The sequence below is a fragment of the Anopheles maculipalpis genome, chromosome 3RL, assembly GCF_943734695.1.
Source record: "Anopheles maculipalpis chromosome 3RL, idAnoMacuDA_375_x, whole genome shotgun sequence".
NCBI classification, from domain to species: Eukaryota; Metazoa; Arthropoda; class Insecta; order Diptera; family Culicidae; genus Anopheles; species Anopheles maculipalpis.
The window spans coordinates 84,208,786-84,224,691 of NC_064872.1; the positions used below are offsets into that span (position 1 = coordinate 84,208,786).

Here is a 15,906-nt window from a genome sequence, read left to right on the forward strand (position 1 = left end):
TCATGAAGGAAAGAATTTTTTTTATAACTTTTTTAAAGTTCGATTTGCTACCTTTTCGTCTGGTATGCTCTCCTGTTACCTGGTATCGAATTTATCGCTTCGAAATTTGCCTCGTTTTAATCCAATTTTCTACTGGGAGCGACTGGTAGTAACAGGAGAACATGCATTCGAGGAAGTAGCAAGTACCGTGCCGAAAATTTTCAAAATCATAATAAATTTCAAATAGGTTTGAAATATTTCAAAATAATATAATCCCTTCTCCGCCTACCAATATGCAATCCGCTTTATCTAAAATGAAACCTTTAGCATGCTATAATTAGCTAACCTTTTTAAACGCCGCAGAGTATGCAATACGCCAAGCAACCAGCCAAGCAAAATTCGATGTTTTTTCGTCAATTTGCTATCACATGATACCCAGTTATTCCACGAGAAGAGGGATTTTCCGCAATAACTGAGCGGGGTATGGAGGGATCGGGTTTGGGTGCTCCACAAAAAGATGCGCGGCATCAAGACCCAACCAACGGTATGCCGGACGTTAGGATCGGACCAAGAATGACCAAGTTATCGTCGATTTTCCATGGTAATGCTGTTGTTTTCCGCAATAGCTGGGCGAGGGGTGGAGGGATCGGGTTGGCGTGTTCAACAAAAAGTTGCGCGACCTCAAGACGCATCCAACGGTATGCCGGACGTCAGGACCGGACTAGGTATGACCGAGTAATCGCCGATTTTCCATGGGAATGCTGCTGGCAGAATTTCCCGGAAAATCACTCTTAGTTCCCGTTTGTATTTAAAAAAACAACACATTATGGAAGGCTTTTTCAGAGAAAATTTGAGAAAGAAACAAAAATAGGAATAAATAACATAAAATTGGGAAAACACTCTTAAACTGAGCGGAAAAATATTTGTCATGACGGAAAGAAAATAATTTTCTGACCACTTTTAAATTTTCCATTTGCTACCTCTTCGCCTAGTATGCTCTCCTGTTACTCCTGGTCAGATTTTGCCGCATCAAAATCCACAAAAATCTGGCACAAAAATCCGACCAGGAACGACTGGTAGTAACAGGAGAACATGACTTCGAGGAGGTAGCTCGGGACGGCCAAAAAATTGTGCCAGATTTTTGTGGATTTCGATGCGGCAAAATCTGACCAGGAGTAACAGGAGAGCATGAATTCGAGAAGGTAGCAAATGGAAATTTTAAAAGTGGTCAGAAAATTATTTTCTTTCCGTCATGACAAATAATTTTCCGCTCAATTTAAGAGTGGTTCCACAATTTTACGTTATTTCTCCCATATTTGTTTCTTTCTTAAAAATTCTTCTAAAAAGTGCTCCACAACATGTTTTTTATATAAAAGGGAACTAAGGAGGATTTTTCAGGAACTCCTGGAAAATTCTGCCAGCAGCATTCTCGTGGAAAATCTGCGATAACTCGTTTATTCCTGGTCCGATCCTGGCGTACGGCATACCGTTGGATGCGTCTTGAGGCCGCGCATCTTTTTGTGGAACACCCGAACCCTCTACCTCCCGCCAAGTTATTGAGGACAACAGCATTCCCGTGGAAAATCGGCAATAACTCAGTCATTCTTGGTCCGATCCTGGCGTGCGGCATACCTTTGGGTGCGTCTTAGGGCTGCACATCTTTTTGCCCAACATCTCAACCCGATCCCTCCACTCCCCGCCAGGTTATTCAGCGAAAAACATCAGCATTTCCATGGAAAATCGGTGAAAACTCGCTCAGTTTTAATCCGATCGTGGCGTCCGGCATACCTTTGGATGCGTCTTGAGGCCGCGCACCTTTTTGCCAAACACCCCAACCCGATCCCTCCACCCTCCGCGCAATTATTCTATGAAAAAGAAGCAATCCCAGGGAAAATCGGCAATAACTCGATCATTATTGGCCCGATCAAGGCGTACAGCATACCGTTGGATGCGTCTTTGGTGGCTAAGAGGGTCCCTAAATTTGTTGAATGATTTGAAAAATCGGCAATAACTGCTACCTCCTGCACTAGTATGTTTTCCTGTTACTCGAAATCAGATATCGGTGCAAAACCGGTGCTGCGCTTACCGATACAAACGGCATTGGAATATTTTTCCTCATCGGAGGGAAAGAAATATTTTGCTGCCAAATGGAAGGCAAAATGGAATGAAAAATTTCTTTCTTTTTTGATAGTAAATCTAATTTTTAGAGAAAAATTTCTCTCTATCTTTGATTGGTTTACACATTTTTATTAATTTTTTTCTCATTTTCCGACTAACAAAATTTCGTTTCAAGTTTTTAATTAGTTTCAGTGTTAATTTTGTACATATTTCTTAAGGCATTTCCTCCTTGCTTCTTGCCTTATCCAGGGGCATGCTCGGCATGAATCCCTGTAGATCTTCTTCGTGTCGACGAGGCTCGTACTCGTTTCAAAACTGCTGCGGCAGGAAGGGCGAGCCCCCCTCATGCCCGTCTACCAATTCCACCCACAGGTTAATCCGCCACTGGCCGGAGAGAAGGACGCCGCCAAGGGGGTTGTTGATGATCAAACAACAAACCTGACGCCACCACAGAATTCGCGGAACAGAATTGCGCGTTTCATTCCACCCTTTTTGCGGGCTTAACGATCCACTTTATGATGGTGTCTCTTGGTACAATGTGATTAAAAAAACGTAAAGCTAACTCACGTGTGAAATCGCAAATCGTGACGTTTCGTGATCGTTTTTTTTTTTGTATTATTTTATAAAACAGTAGTGGAAACAGTTGTGATTAGCTGTTGAAACGAATCGTCCAGAACTCACAACAACCCCTGAAAAGCACGTGTAATTTTGTTGCCATTTAAACCAGTTTTTGTTGCTATTTAAATGGGCATTTCCCAATAGCGCACAATACCAATACAATAACACTTGTATGCGTTCTCGCTGGAAAGTGCAAGCTGCATCGGTGCGCTGCAACGGTAGTTGTGTCAAGAGGCACATGACGCATCATTCTGCTTCACGAACGGTTGGTGGGGCAGCTTGTATGCTGATTAGAACACCCTCAGGCACACACACACACATACACACACGCGCCACCACCTGTTGCTCTTTGTGATAAAGAGACCCGAAAACAACACAAAGCTTCTCGGAAAAGGGGAATCACACAGAGCAAACTGGCTGTCAGTCAAGCCTGTCAGCTTCGCCGATATCATGCATGTAAATACACGAAAACACACACGCACACACACACACAAAAGCAAAAGGGGTGAGTTTGGTGGAAAAGCACGTGGAAGCGCGATTCTACAGTTCGCCTCCACTTTCTTGTCTTGGAACCCGGTGGTAACTTAGTTGCCCTTTTGTTTCATTTCAGTGTTGCGTTGGTAACGCCGCATGGTGGTGTGTTTGGTTCGTGGTGGTTTCACCCTTCTCTAGTAGGCACTGCCATTTCTTTGTGTTTTGGGTGTTCAGTTTTTCGACTCCAACCAAGCGAATGTGTGTTCTTTCCAGCTGATAGAGAGCGAATGTCCGGCCGAATGGATGCTGCCCCGGGAAGAAACCCTGGTGCGATTGGTTTAGTATCTCTAGGGGTTGTTGTGTGCCCCTCACACGAACACACATGCACGCTTCTCACTGCTGCATGACGGAACGCGCGCTCACAACGATTCCAGCGCGAACCACTCCACCCAGTGTACTAATGTGTGCCTCGCGAAGCGGATGCACACCGATTCTCCGCGAACATACGGAATGCATTGCATTCACTTGTCGATGCAGGAATTGAAATAGTAAATCGAAGAAGAAGCTTCCTTAGGGTGCAGTCGTGCGCAGTGTGTGTTGGGCAAACACTTGGGCGGGAAATGGACGTGGTCGAAAAGCGCAATTCAAGTGCGATGGTGCTGTGCCGTGTTTGATTTGTGTGTCTTCCGGAGATATTACAACACCGTGGCCAAAAGATAAGGGGTTGTGGTGTGTGAATAGACGCAAAAAACCCTTGTGTTGTAGTGTTTGTGTGTGCAGCAGCGGTTGTGTTGTTGCGGTGACGACCCGGCCTACTGCAATCCGGTGCATCTATTGTGCAGTGAAACACAAAGCAAACAACGTGAAAGAAAAAGTTGACCTTGGGTGGAGTGAAATGATGCTCATCGTATCATTGTAGGTGTGATGCATTTGCGCTGTTGTTTGTTTTCATCCCTTTTTGCATGAAGAAGAGTTCAGCTGTTGTGGCCTGACAAAGTAGTGTATCAACTACCAACAAACAGCAAATACGTAAAGAAAATAGTGTTCAAGGGTTCAATTGCCCTTTATCTTTAAAGAGTGATTGTGTTTGTGTGTTTGGGTGTGCGTTCTTAATTCTACGCCTTCAATAAGCGATACTTTAAAAAATTATCTCGCGCAGTTTCAAGTCGTGTAGCTGCCAAGTGCGTCGCCTTTCGTTGATAAATCTTTTGTTTATTTGTTCGCAATCCGTGCGTGAGCAACACATCAAAATGTCGACGCTGCTGAATTTGGACAGCTATCGGCATGAGATGTATGGTAAGTACGACAAAATCGTAGTAGTAGTGTTCAATAGTAACCATAGCGCCGGTCGCAGCAAGCATTCAGTAGTGTGTGTGTGTTTGGTGCGTGTGGTACGTGCTTTTGGATAGCAAAAGTCCGTGTTAGGAGGGGTTGGAAAGAGCCACACATCAAAGCAGTTGTTCCGGTGGACGACCTTGTTGACCATGTCCGAAACGAGCAGAGTTTTATGTCCTTCTTTTAATTGATGTATGGATTCCCATACACCGTACACCGGCGATGAATCAGAATCATCAAAGCAGGGATGACGTGTACAACCGTGATCAAGTGTGCGATCCGTTGTGCTCTGCGGGCTTTGTTGCCTATTTTATTATCACCCCCAATCACTATCCGCATACGAAATAGGCATCCTTTGTCTCGCTCTTTCTTATTCTTACTGTACTACCCTCAAAGAGAATGGGGGCCTAAGATTGTGTGTGTGTGTGTCCATTATGTATGCGAAACTTGCAGCAGCAACCCTCGAGGCACGATTCCTCCCCAATGTCGGCAAGCAGCAATGTGTGTGCGATGCGCCCGTGCTGGGTGGGGAATAAACCGGTACGCCATGATCACAACACTACTGGGAAAGCCCCACATACACAAGCACCACCCTACCCCCGGCGTTGTGGTGTGTTGCCATCACCGTAGGGAAGGGATCTTGTTTTGGGTTTGGATGGGGAATTCCCAAATGCGCGCGCGACTCCCGCACTCCACTGCAGCCTCCGCGATCTGCGCTACGAAGCGTGAGAAGTGCGAGCACGCTTCGCGATTGACAATTGAGTGATGAATCTTGTTCCCCGGGCTGACACAGTGGGCTTCGGGCTTGTAGTTTGGCCAGAACAATGTTTGTACTTGGTGAGTGCATGTTCAAGATAAAATGTGTAGCCCGCAGGAAAAGCAAAAAGAAAGCTTCACAAACGAGTAAATTATCACATGATAAACAGACCTGATTGTCGACATACAGTGGGCTGAATCATACACAGTAGACAAAGAATTCTTTCGCCAAGCCCTCGCTGAGTTTGTAGGCCTGTCCATGAACTGATAATTTATTCGCTTTTTACCCATTTGTGAAATATATTCACGAAAAGGGGCTGGCTGTGATATTTGGAGGAAATTTGAATAGGAAAGTGTACACCTTTATCGCTGGTCGGTTTGCAACTGTATATTCGTTTGTCCTTTTTTGTATATAATATTTCATGCAGTTCATAATTCGTGTAGATCGAGCAGTTTCTAACGTCGAGTAGTTTATAACCTAATCTTAGTTTCCTAACGCTTTGTTTTATGCAATTCAAATTTATGTTCGAAAATAATTATTCTAATTCCAACACCATTTATTTATAGAGGCTTTGAGTTTTTGAAACTACATTCGCTTTTTCTAATCGATTCACTAAGATTCAGAATCCGTGCAGTGGCGATCGACGATGATCAGCTACGGTTTGCGTCGAGTAGGGAGGATCGCTTTTCTATTGTTAAAGTACATATGTAGATGATTATTTTTCACGACTTCGAGCTTCATTTGACATTTTGACAGATAAGGTTATGTTCTAAACACATATTTCATTTCAATATGGATCTTCAGAAAACCTTGGTCCAGAAAAGCCCAAGGGATATGGAGGTCTTTACACGGACAGGATCGAGTATCAAACCTTGTCTGTATATTCACTCCATAGGCAGCTAACTAAGTCAAAAGCAAAGTCAAAAATGTCAGCAATTGCAGACCAACCCTTTTGAGGGTCTAGGCCAGAAAGCAGAAAAATAAGACGAAAAATAGTAGTTAAACACATCTAGAAAAGAATTGCTTGTTTGTTCCTGCATATTTTCCTATTATTGCTCTTCATCTATGACTTCTCTTATTGTTTTGCCTTGGGCAAAATGGTAGGAAAATTTGGAAATCTGAAGTCTTGGACATGGGAAGTTTCAATTTACAACTGTTATAAACGCTGATCGGCTGTGTAGCTAATGTGTACTACATTGTTTGTGACATTAAGCCGTATCCCATCAGTATCTCATCTGTACCACCCTCCTGTTGGCAGGCCTGCCACTAGACAGGTATGCGTAATAAAGTCAAGGGCACCATAAATTAAAGTCAACTCCTCGTCACTCGTAGTAGAAACTCCGAAGTATTTAAAAATAATAACCGTCGAAAACTGTTGTAATAAATAGGCTAACCATTGCTAAAAGTTCGACACGTAAGATCCTTCTGCTTTTAGTGCCCCAAAACCATCTTTAAAAAATTTGACTTTATTTTTTAAAATATTTGATAACTGATCTCATTTTGTAGTACCACTCATTTTGCTTATTTTTGCTTCAGCGTGGCAAAAGCTTTAACAAAAACGCATGATTAAACAAGTCCTATCGTAAAATAGCTTTAATTAGAGTAAATCATTTTTATGCTTAAACTTTTTTTTTATATAACATTTTTTATTTAAAACAACATAAAAACTAGCTAACAAAAGAAAAGTGGGGTACATGTAGGGACGACGTACAGGTTTTACAAAGAACACTTAAGGATATTTTCATCAATCACAGCATTGAGTCAAACTTAGGAGTTTTTGTAATTTTTGCTTAAACATAAAAAATAACGACATGCTTTCTATTAACTAATTTAAACTTTTTTTTAACTGTACCAGTTGCGCTTTTTCTCGATAGTTGCTAAATCTGATTGATGCAATGAAAACCCTCTTATAAAATCCAAAGAAATACTACTTCACATCGTGGTAGATCGATCCTCTTGAACCTACAATTCCTGGAAGTTATTTTGTTTGTCTATAAATTCCACTGATGTGCAGCTGAATGCTTTTTTTGTATGAAGTAATTGTGAGTTTCGTCATCTCACTCACCGTGTTATGGAAATTTTCCACAATATTAGACTTACGCGTTAGTCATCTTCCAAAGCAAGTGATTTTGAAAAGAAGCTTGATAAATTCATTTCACTTTGTCCCATTTTACTAAAAACCACGTTCCATAGTGATCGCAGAACGATGTCCGCTATCCGCTTCAGATCGATCTTATAGAGGCACGCTTATCGTCATGCTCGATCGATTGGTTGCCGTGTGGGGGCCCAATTTTCGATGACGAATCGAGAAATGGACATGGAGAAGCTAGGCAAAAAGAATGTCGTCACCGTTGTCATCTATGTTTAACCGGTTATCTATTTATTTTTGTGGTTTTTTGTTTCGACTCGCGGTAAAAGATTTGACGACGATGCCAACGATGGGTTGTGTGCCCCGGTAGTCGTACGTAGCGGTTGTAGTAATTTTGCGGCATATTGTGTGTACGGGGTGAATGGGTGCGATTTTAGGCGCGAATTGTGTGCCGTGTGTGATTAATATTGATCCAGTAAGGAGTAACGTAGCAAAACGAGTCGAGTAGAAAGAAATTGGTTAGAAATTCTGGTTAAATTATTCTCAAGCACGTGCACTCATCTCGCTGCAGTGGCGGTGGGAAACTACGCACGTTCAGTTGAGTCATTCGTGCGTTAATTTGAATGGAGAATGGTACACAGGAAGTGATCGAAATTTTGTGCAACGTTTGTACCATGGTGTGGTAGTGGAAAATTTAACAATTAATTCTAAAGAAAGAAAAAACAGTGTGTACTTTATAGATCATTATTATAGGAAAGTTTTGTTTGGGTTAAGCGAACCCTTGATCCTCGATAAATTGCTTTTTTTATAATTTTATTTCGTGATCAAATTTTGGGTAAGTTGATCTATAGAAATTCATGATGTTTGTTTTACACCATTTTCTTTCCATATTATGATCCTTGCCCAAAAATAGAGCTTCTGCCTATCTGTGTAGCAAACAAAACAACAATCCATTTATTTTGCATAAAATTATAAGTAGATGATATATTTTATGGTTCCAACTCCGACGCCTTAAATCTTAACTTGCGTCACTGGACAGGTTTGGGGAGAAATGTATTTAGTATGACGCCGTTTAGCTATCCATAATACAACGATCTACAAAGACACGATCATGATCTGCGTCAATTCGATACGATTTCAAACCCATCTCCTTCCCATCGATGGCATCCTGAGGCTGTGAAACCTCTCCGGACCAAATGGTACAATTTTAAAAAAATGTGGTCCAAATATCGATTAGCCACAAAAACAAACGATCGCCGGCCGGTATGGTGCTAATTTTGTTTTTGTTAGTACGATTAAACAGACGCACACAACCCGGGTGAAGGTCGCCCGAGGCTATCGCGCAGTTTCGGACCGCCATTGGAAACCGTGCCACCGTGATTACTGCGCGGGCCAAGTGCTCCAGCTCATCTTATGCTTATTTTGCATTCTCCTGCTACGATGCACACAAGCTCGGGGTCCCAAAATGTTGCCCAGGCTCGACGTCATTGCACGATCACGAGTTGTTTTATTGTTTCTGTTGGAAGGACAGACTTTAATCGGGGTGGGACCTGTTTTTGCGAAACTGTACAATACCGGTATGGGTTAATAGGTGCCGTTAACCGGTTCGCTTCCTTCACTTTCGGCTGTAGGAAGGATCTTGGCGAATGACGTTAATTTGGCTACTTTTCCTCTTTTCAAAGCGTGCCCACGATTTGGACACGATTGGACACCGGTTGATCGAAAATATTCTTTCACCAACGGAAGCACCGTTTCTTGACGTCATACGGTCGTTTGCAGCATATTTAATGAACGCTGCGATTTATCTTATGCTGTACGTCCCGTAGCGTTCCAAGTCTCCCTCATCGGGACAGTATGACATACTTCCATTTAAACTCCCAGATGCTCACTTCAATCCTGCGTAATGTACCTCTTTGAAGTTACGCAGGACGGTACTGATTGTGAGTCATCGTTTTTTTTTCTTCTGTGTTTGGGTTTCCTCCTAAGCTTCCTAAATATAGAACGTCCTCCAGAAGGCTTTTTCTGTCCAGACGGCTATTTCGGACCTCCCTAGAACAAGTATTTGTGGAATCCCGGTTACGTCAAAATATAGTCCACATTGCCGATAAGAAAAGGATTGCAAGGAAGTATGCTTAAAAGCGATACCACTGACGTCGAGCATAATCAAGCCGTTGTCGGTATCGATGACGTTGATGGAAACCTTCGTTGTCCGTCCACATGTGCGGATCAAAAAAGGGCACACACATGCTTGCCGGTTTACGATGTGCAGGGAAGGAAGGAAGAAACACGTAGCAAGCAACAGAAGCGCAAACTCTTATCGGGGTACTTTTTTTATTGACTGAAATACTTGTCCACGGTTCGTACCGATATCGATTGGCATGAATGAATGAGTTTCGGTGGAACGGGAAGGGAAGATCCGGTTGTGGAAAAACAGGAGAAGGGATTGGATGGGCCCCATATTAGTGAGATATCAGGTCTCGCCTATCGATAGCGTTCTTATCGCGCTTCCTTTGCTGTTGACTTAAAGCTCCCCATTTTCGCAACGGGGACCGTACCCTCAGGGTGGCTATTAATGGGTCGAATCGGGTTCTCGCTCGCTTGCTCGCTCTCTGTCTCTCGCTCGGTGTTGATCTTACGTGCCTCCCATCTATCACTAAAACCCGCCCGCCTGCTATCTCGCTTGTCAACAACGAGCATCCTACTTGATCGCGTGCCCGCGAGAGTTATGAGAATCTCGCGTCTCGCGTACCGGCGATCGTTCAGTTGCGTGACGGCGCCGATACGGTTAGGATGCAGCAGTAGCAGGCACGTCTGTTTTTGTACTATGTCGCTGGATCACTGTTCTAACGCGTTGGATGTACTATTACTACAACTCCAACAGCAGCAGCACCCTCAGCAGATACAACCACACTGTTTGGACGTTCCGAATCCACTGCAAACAGGTACCTTTAGTGCTAATCGAAACGAGCCCCCCGACGACGAACTGTCTCCATAACGGGGGGTGGGAGACTGAGCTTACACATTGGACAAATCGTCGCCGTAGAAGAAGGGTTAAACAGTAAGGGTATTTCGCGGGTTTTCCAGACAAGAAACGGCATGCGCCGGTTAGAGGTCTCGCCGTTTTGTTGTCCGCTCCGTCATCGTCGGTGTACAGTGTGTGTGTGTCTTAAAGAAGCCGGATCGTGATTCACTGGTTTTGCGTGGCCGGTTGATGGTTTCCCATTTTCCTGCATATTTCCAGAGCAACAGCAGCTGCTGGGCGCATCACCCAACCAGTACACCATCCTGTCGATGGACACACCATCGGCGGTAGCAGCAGCAACAGTGGTCAGTGTTGGAGATTATACGCTCGGGTCGAGCCGATCGTATGCCAGTGCGCTTTCGCCTTCTTCATCGTCTGCATCGCCATCATCGCCGTCGTCGGTGGCATCGCCTAACAGCCGTGCCAGCACCATGTCCCCACAGTCCAGTGCCAGTGAGCAAAGTGCTTCCTATACGCTGCAGAACCTAAACCTTTCCAGCAGCGCCAGCTCGATGAGTTATCCCGCTATGAGCTATCAACAGCAGCAGCAACATCACCAACCCCAGCATCAGCAGCAACAGCAGCATCAGCAACAAATTCAACCGCAGCATTACTATGCTCCCCAGCTGTTGAATCTGGACCAGGAACATCTGCAAACATCCTTCACCTACACAACATCATCCAACGAAGGTAACGAACAAAATCCGGTTGAGGAAACAAACCGACGATCGTCGATCAACGAATGTTTTCCCCCTTTTTGCTTTTCAGCTTTTGCGCCACCCGATGCGGACTACGGCAACCCGCATCTGGTGATACTGGAGCAACCGGTGGATAAGTTCCGCTTTCGCTACCAATCGGAAATGCACGGTACGCACGGTTCGCTCATGGGCAGCCGTACGGAAAAGTCCAAGAAAACGTTCCCCACGGTAGAATTGCGTGGCTACACCGGGGAAGCTAAAGTGCGCTGCTCGCTGTATCAGGTCGATCCGCAGAGGCGGGCGCCCCATTCGCACCATCTTGTGATTAAGTCCGGTGATCTGGATCTGATCGATCCGCACGATCTGGATGTTGGCGGAACGGCAGGAGAGTCCGCCGATGGTGGAAGCTATGTGGCCACCTTCCAAGGAATGGGCATTATTCACACGGCGAAGAAATTTATTGGCGAAGAGTTGTACAAGAAGCTGCGCAAGCATCGCCTGTGCGAGTTGAACCGTGAACCGACCGAGCGGGAGGAACAGCAGATGCAGAAGGATGCCACCGTAATGGCGCGCACGATGAACCTGAACCAAGTGTGCCTCTGCTTCCAGGCGTATCGAGTTGAGCCGGCTACAGGGCGTTGGATGCCCATTTGTGAGCCAGTTTACTCGAATCCTATCAACAATATGAGTAAGTGAGGTGATTCGGCAGGAAAGAAGCATTCAGTTTAACCTGGTGTGTGTGTGTGTGTGTGTGTGTGTGGTTATTTTATTCTTCATCCTCAGAAAGTGCTCTTACCGGTGAATTGAAGATCTGCCGGCTAAGCACCACGGTCAGTGGTGTAGATGGTGGCGAAGAAGTGTTTATGTTTGTCGAGAAGGTTTGCAAAAGTAAGTGAATTTGGGATTGGATTTTTCTCCGATGAAGCAACTCACGGATTCTAAACGATTTCTTTCTATTTTTGCGTCTGCGTGTGTATGTCCAGACAACATAAAGATTCGATTCTACGAGCTGGATGAGTACGATCAGGAGGTGTGGCAGGAAATGGCGATCTTTTCGGAAGCCGATGTACACCATCAGTATGCGATCGCTTTCAAAACGCCACCGTACAGGAACAAGGACATTACCGAACCGGTTGAGGTGCATATGCAGCTGTTCCGGCCACGGGATCGATGCCAGAGTGAACCGGTACTGTTTAAGTACAAACCGCGACCCGGTATGATGGTTCCCGGTAGCATTGGTAGTGGATCTCGCAAGCGTCTTCGCATAAGCTCTGGAAACATTTCATCCGAAATTCCAACCGTCATTCAGAACGATCCGAATGCAGGTGGTGGTGGTGGTGGTGGTGGAGGTGGAGAAACTGGTGGTTCATCGACTCGCTTACCGCCCTTACATCAACCCTTTCCGATGTTGGCCAACCATGACGGTTCCATTCCCGAGGTTCACGAACCATCCACGACAGCGACAATCAATGCGGCGACAGCCGTACATCATCAGCAGGACATTATGAGTGGGATCGGTTCGGCAAACACGATCAGCAAAGAGCTGACCAAGGCAAGCATCATACAGGAGATACTAAACATTCCAACTACGATCGCATCCGACGTAGCGTTTGATTCGAGCGATTTCCCTTGCAACTCTGAAGGTAGGTGGCAGGATGACACACAGCATATGTTGAGACATCTTACCCATATTGGTAAACTTCGTTTTTTCTGCAACCAGAATTCAACAAGCTTATCCAAGAGATAGGCAACCAGCAGGACCTGGTAAAGCTGGAAACCGACTCGGAACCGGCAACCAGCGATACGGAAAGTGTGTTGGGACGGGCGATTGCCGATCTGGTTGCATCCGGCGACGATGCACGGCAGGGCGAGATGCTGCGGAAGCTGTTGGCGCTGATCAAACTGTTTGCCGGTGATGTTAACCGATCGCGGCAACTGCTAGCTTCCCACTGGAACGCCGCTAACCAGCAGCAGCTCAAGTAAGTTGTGCAACGTTTTGTTCAAATTTTGCACGAACCATCCACTTCTTTTTTCGTCTATTGGTTACGCACGATCGCACATTCAGCACGTCCCGGTATTGTTGCCGATCGGTAGTTAAAATCCGCGGCCTAATCGGGGCATTTTCCTTTTTTTTTATATCTCTTTTCCCTTCCCGCAATCTCTCTCTTTCTCTTTCTCTTTCTTCCTCCTTCGCTCTTTGCGCGCGCACGTGTTTGTGTTTGGTCGTGTGGTTTAGGTTCGAACCTCAGCCGTGGAGTAGCCATTACGAGGAGCATGGTTGGTGACTAACTATGGCCTACGCTATGCCAACCCGTTACCGTACAAACTTGCAGCTTTGATAAATGTAAATAAATTATTTTGTTATTAAGATGGGGTTTGTGTGTGAGTGTGTTTGTAACAAAAACAAAAATAAAAACGATCGCAAATTTCAAATGAGAAATTAGATTTATTCTCTCGTGTAGAGAGATACCCACATTAGCAGAGATTCTGAGCACCTTTGCCGAAGGAACGAAAGGTGTGGCTTTGGGTATTTTTAATCGTTTGCCAAACATTCCGATATGATTGGATTTTCCGAATGCCCTTTACTGTCCTGGCTGAAATGTCAGAAACTGGAAATTCTAGATTTCCAGAATGCTTATGGTGGTGCCGTCCACAGTCCCACGCTGGGAAAGTTGTCTATGCCTCCGGAACTGGATCGCTGGATGTGCGGTCGGCACGGCCGATAATGATATGCTGTATAATTATCCTCGATGAGATTTATGCCTTCCGTTTTGACGCGAATTGAAAATCAATTCCTCATGAAGTTCCCCCCTTTTCCCACCCTCTTACACGTCATCTACACATCATTCTCGCAATTGTTAGAATTCCTGTGTCTAACACACTCTCATTGATTAGCCACTGTGTACCTAGGACCCATCCATTAAACATAGGTTTTGTTCCGCTCTCTGTTCTCCGTTTTTACACAGCTGTTTGCACGCGGCCATACGGCGCAATGATACGACGATCGCCTGCAAGTTGATAGAACTGTTGGACGAGTTTCGGCTAACCGATGAGCTGTTGGACCTGCCGAACGATCGCAACGAAACGGCTCTACATCTTGCGGTGTCCACCAACAACGAATCGATTGTGCAGAAGCTGCTGCAAGCTGGTGCAAAGCTTAACTTTTGTGATTATCGTGGAAATACGGCGTTGCACCGGGCGGTGGTTGAGAATGTGCCCGATATGGTACGGTTGCTGTTGGCACACGGACAAACGAAAGGCTCTCGGCTCGAATGTACCAACGACGATGGGCTGACGGCATTGCAGGCGGCTGTGTACGCTCGAAATTTGAAAATTACTCGCATTCTGATCGATGCTGGTGCTTCGGTTCGCGAGAAGGACCTCAAACATGGCAACAACATCCTGCACATTGCGGTGGATAATGTATGTAGCGGTTATACCTGGGGATCCCCAGGCCGAATTTGTTGGTAGAATTTACTATATTTTATTTCTATCTTTTCATCCAACAGGACGCGCTCGACATCGTGAACTACATACTGGAGCACGTAAAGCACGAGCTAGGCCTCGAGCAGAACAACGCCGGCTATACCCCATTACAGCTAGCCGATGCTAAAAGTCACACCGGACAAGGAAACAACAAGCTGATCGTGCGAGAATTGTTGCGCCACTTTCCGGATGGTTTGAAAAAAGATGGCCGACCATCCGGAAAGCGAACGGCAGATAATATCCAGGACCAGGAAGAGGACATCGATGAGGATGAAGAGGAAGAAGACGAAGAAGAGGAGGAAGACGAAGAGGAAGAAAAAGCAGAGGAAAAAGAGGAGGAAAAAGATCACAAGGACTCCATACTGGATTCAATGAATCTTAACTGCGATCGTGTAAATATTGCCCGCCTGCTCGAGGAACACGAACCGGAAGCTGAACCGCAGCGTAAATCTACGAAGCGATCGGATACCGCTTCCACCGATCAACGGGAAGTGGCAACGCTCACGAGCACGCTTTTTGATGACCAGTGTATGGATGAGCTGTGCAAGCAGTTGAGCGAGAATGAGACATGGCGTGCGCTGGGTTCGCTGCTTGATTTCCACGCATTTTTCACCGTTTGGGAGCAGGTGTCCAGCCCGGCCCGGATGCTGCTCGGTTACTATGAGGTGAGAATGACCAGTATTTCCGATTGTCATAAGGAGGACAAATGCTAACCATTGCTCGTGCTTTTCAGATGCAACAGTTAAATATGGATCGGCTTATCGATATGCTCCGGGTGTTGGAGCTGCGTGATTGCATCCGTAGCATCGACGAAATGATCTGTCGACGGATGAAGTAGTGATAGCAGTGAGGGGGGTAAACCCACACACACAAACACTAAATCCGCCCGTTCTTCCAAGTACGAAACGTGAACCTCGTAGTAAAAAAACGGGGGTTGCCGGTTGTTTTTTCTTTAGCTGTGTAAGTGAAGGATAGAACAATATTTTAACCAACCTTTATCTGTACCTACATTCTGTGCGATACATTTATTACGTTTTGCATTATATCGTTAGCTAGTTTGTAACCGGCCGGCTTGATTTTCTGTTCTACAATTCCGTGAGAGGTGGTGATATCACGTGCCATTCGTATTTGAAGCTTCTTTCGAAAGGGGTTGTGCTCGCGGGGTTGGAAACGTGACTTGAGCAGAGAATTGTGTGCAGCAAGATGTGCGACGTGATGACACGTGTGGCAGCACTCCACCATCCAGTTCCGGTTGCTGTCGTTCGTCCCACTTTAATAAGCAAAAACTCGTTCGGCAGTTGGTGTTTGGTATTCGCGGTAATCTTAGTTT

The 15,906-nt window shown here is 45.3% G+C and overlaps 2 protein-coding genes across 2 annotated transcripts in view; one reads left to right on the top strand and one right to left on the bottom strand.

Annotated features, from left to right (window-relative positions):
• Positions 1–15,906, bottom strand: part of LOC126561486 (diacylglycerol kinase 1) — a 483,147-nt gene that overhangs the window by 244,175 nt on the left and 223,066 nt on the right. The window lies entirely within an intron of this gene.
• Positions 4,440–15,416, top strand: LOC126561089 (nuclear factor NF-kappa-B p110 subunit). The gene is made up of 10 exons (XM_050217035.1): positions 4,440–4,485; positions 10,555–11,082; positions 11,161–11,778; positions 11,874–11,978; positions 12,074–12,733; positions 12,811–13,069; positions 13,327–13,371; positions 14,057–14,513; positions 14,600–15,241; positions 15,310–15,416. The coding sequence occupies exons 1-10, from the start codon at positions 4,440–4,442 to the stop codon at positions 15,412–15,414; spliced, it is 3,465 nt and encodes a 1,154-aa protein (XP_050072992.1). The 3' UTR covers positions 15,415–15,416.

Bases quoted from the DNA above. Each gene is read 5' to 3' on its own strand.
- LOC126561089 (XM_050217035.1), top strand. From the start codon at position 4,440: ATGTCGACGCTGCTGAATTTGGACAGCTATCGGCATGAGATGTATG. The intron at 13,070-13,326 runs GTAAGTTGTGCA...CGTGTGGTTTAG, and splicing joins GCTAACCAGCAGCAGCTCAA to GTTCGAACCTCAGCCGTGGA. The intron at 14,514-14,599 runs GTATGTAGCGGT...TTCATCCAACAG, and splicing joins TGCACATTGCGGTGGATAAT to GACGCGCTCGACATCGTGAA.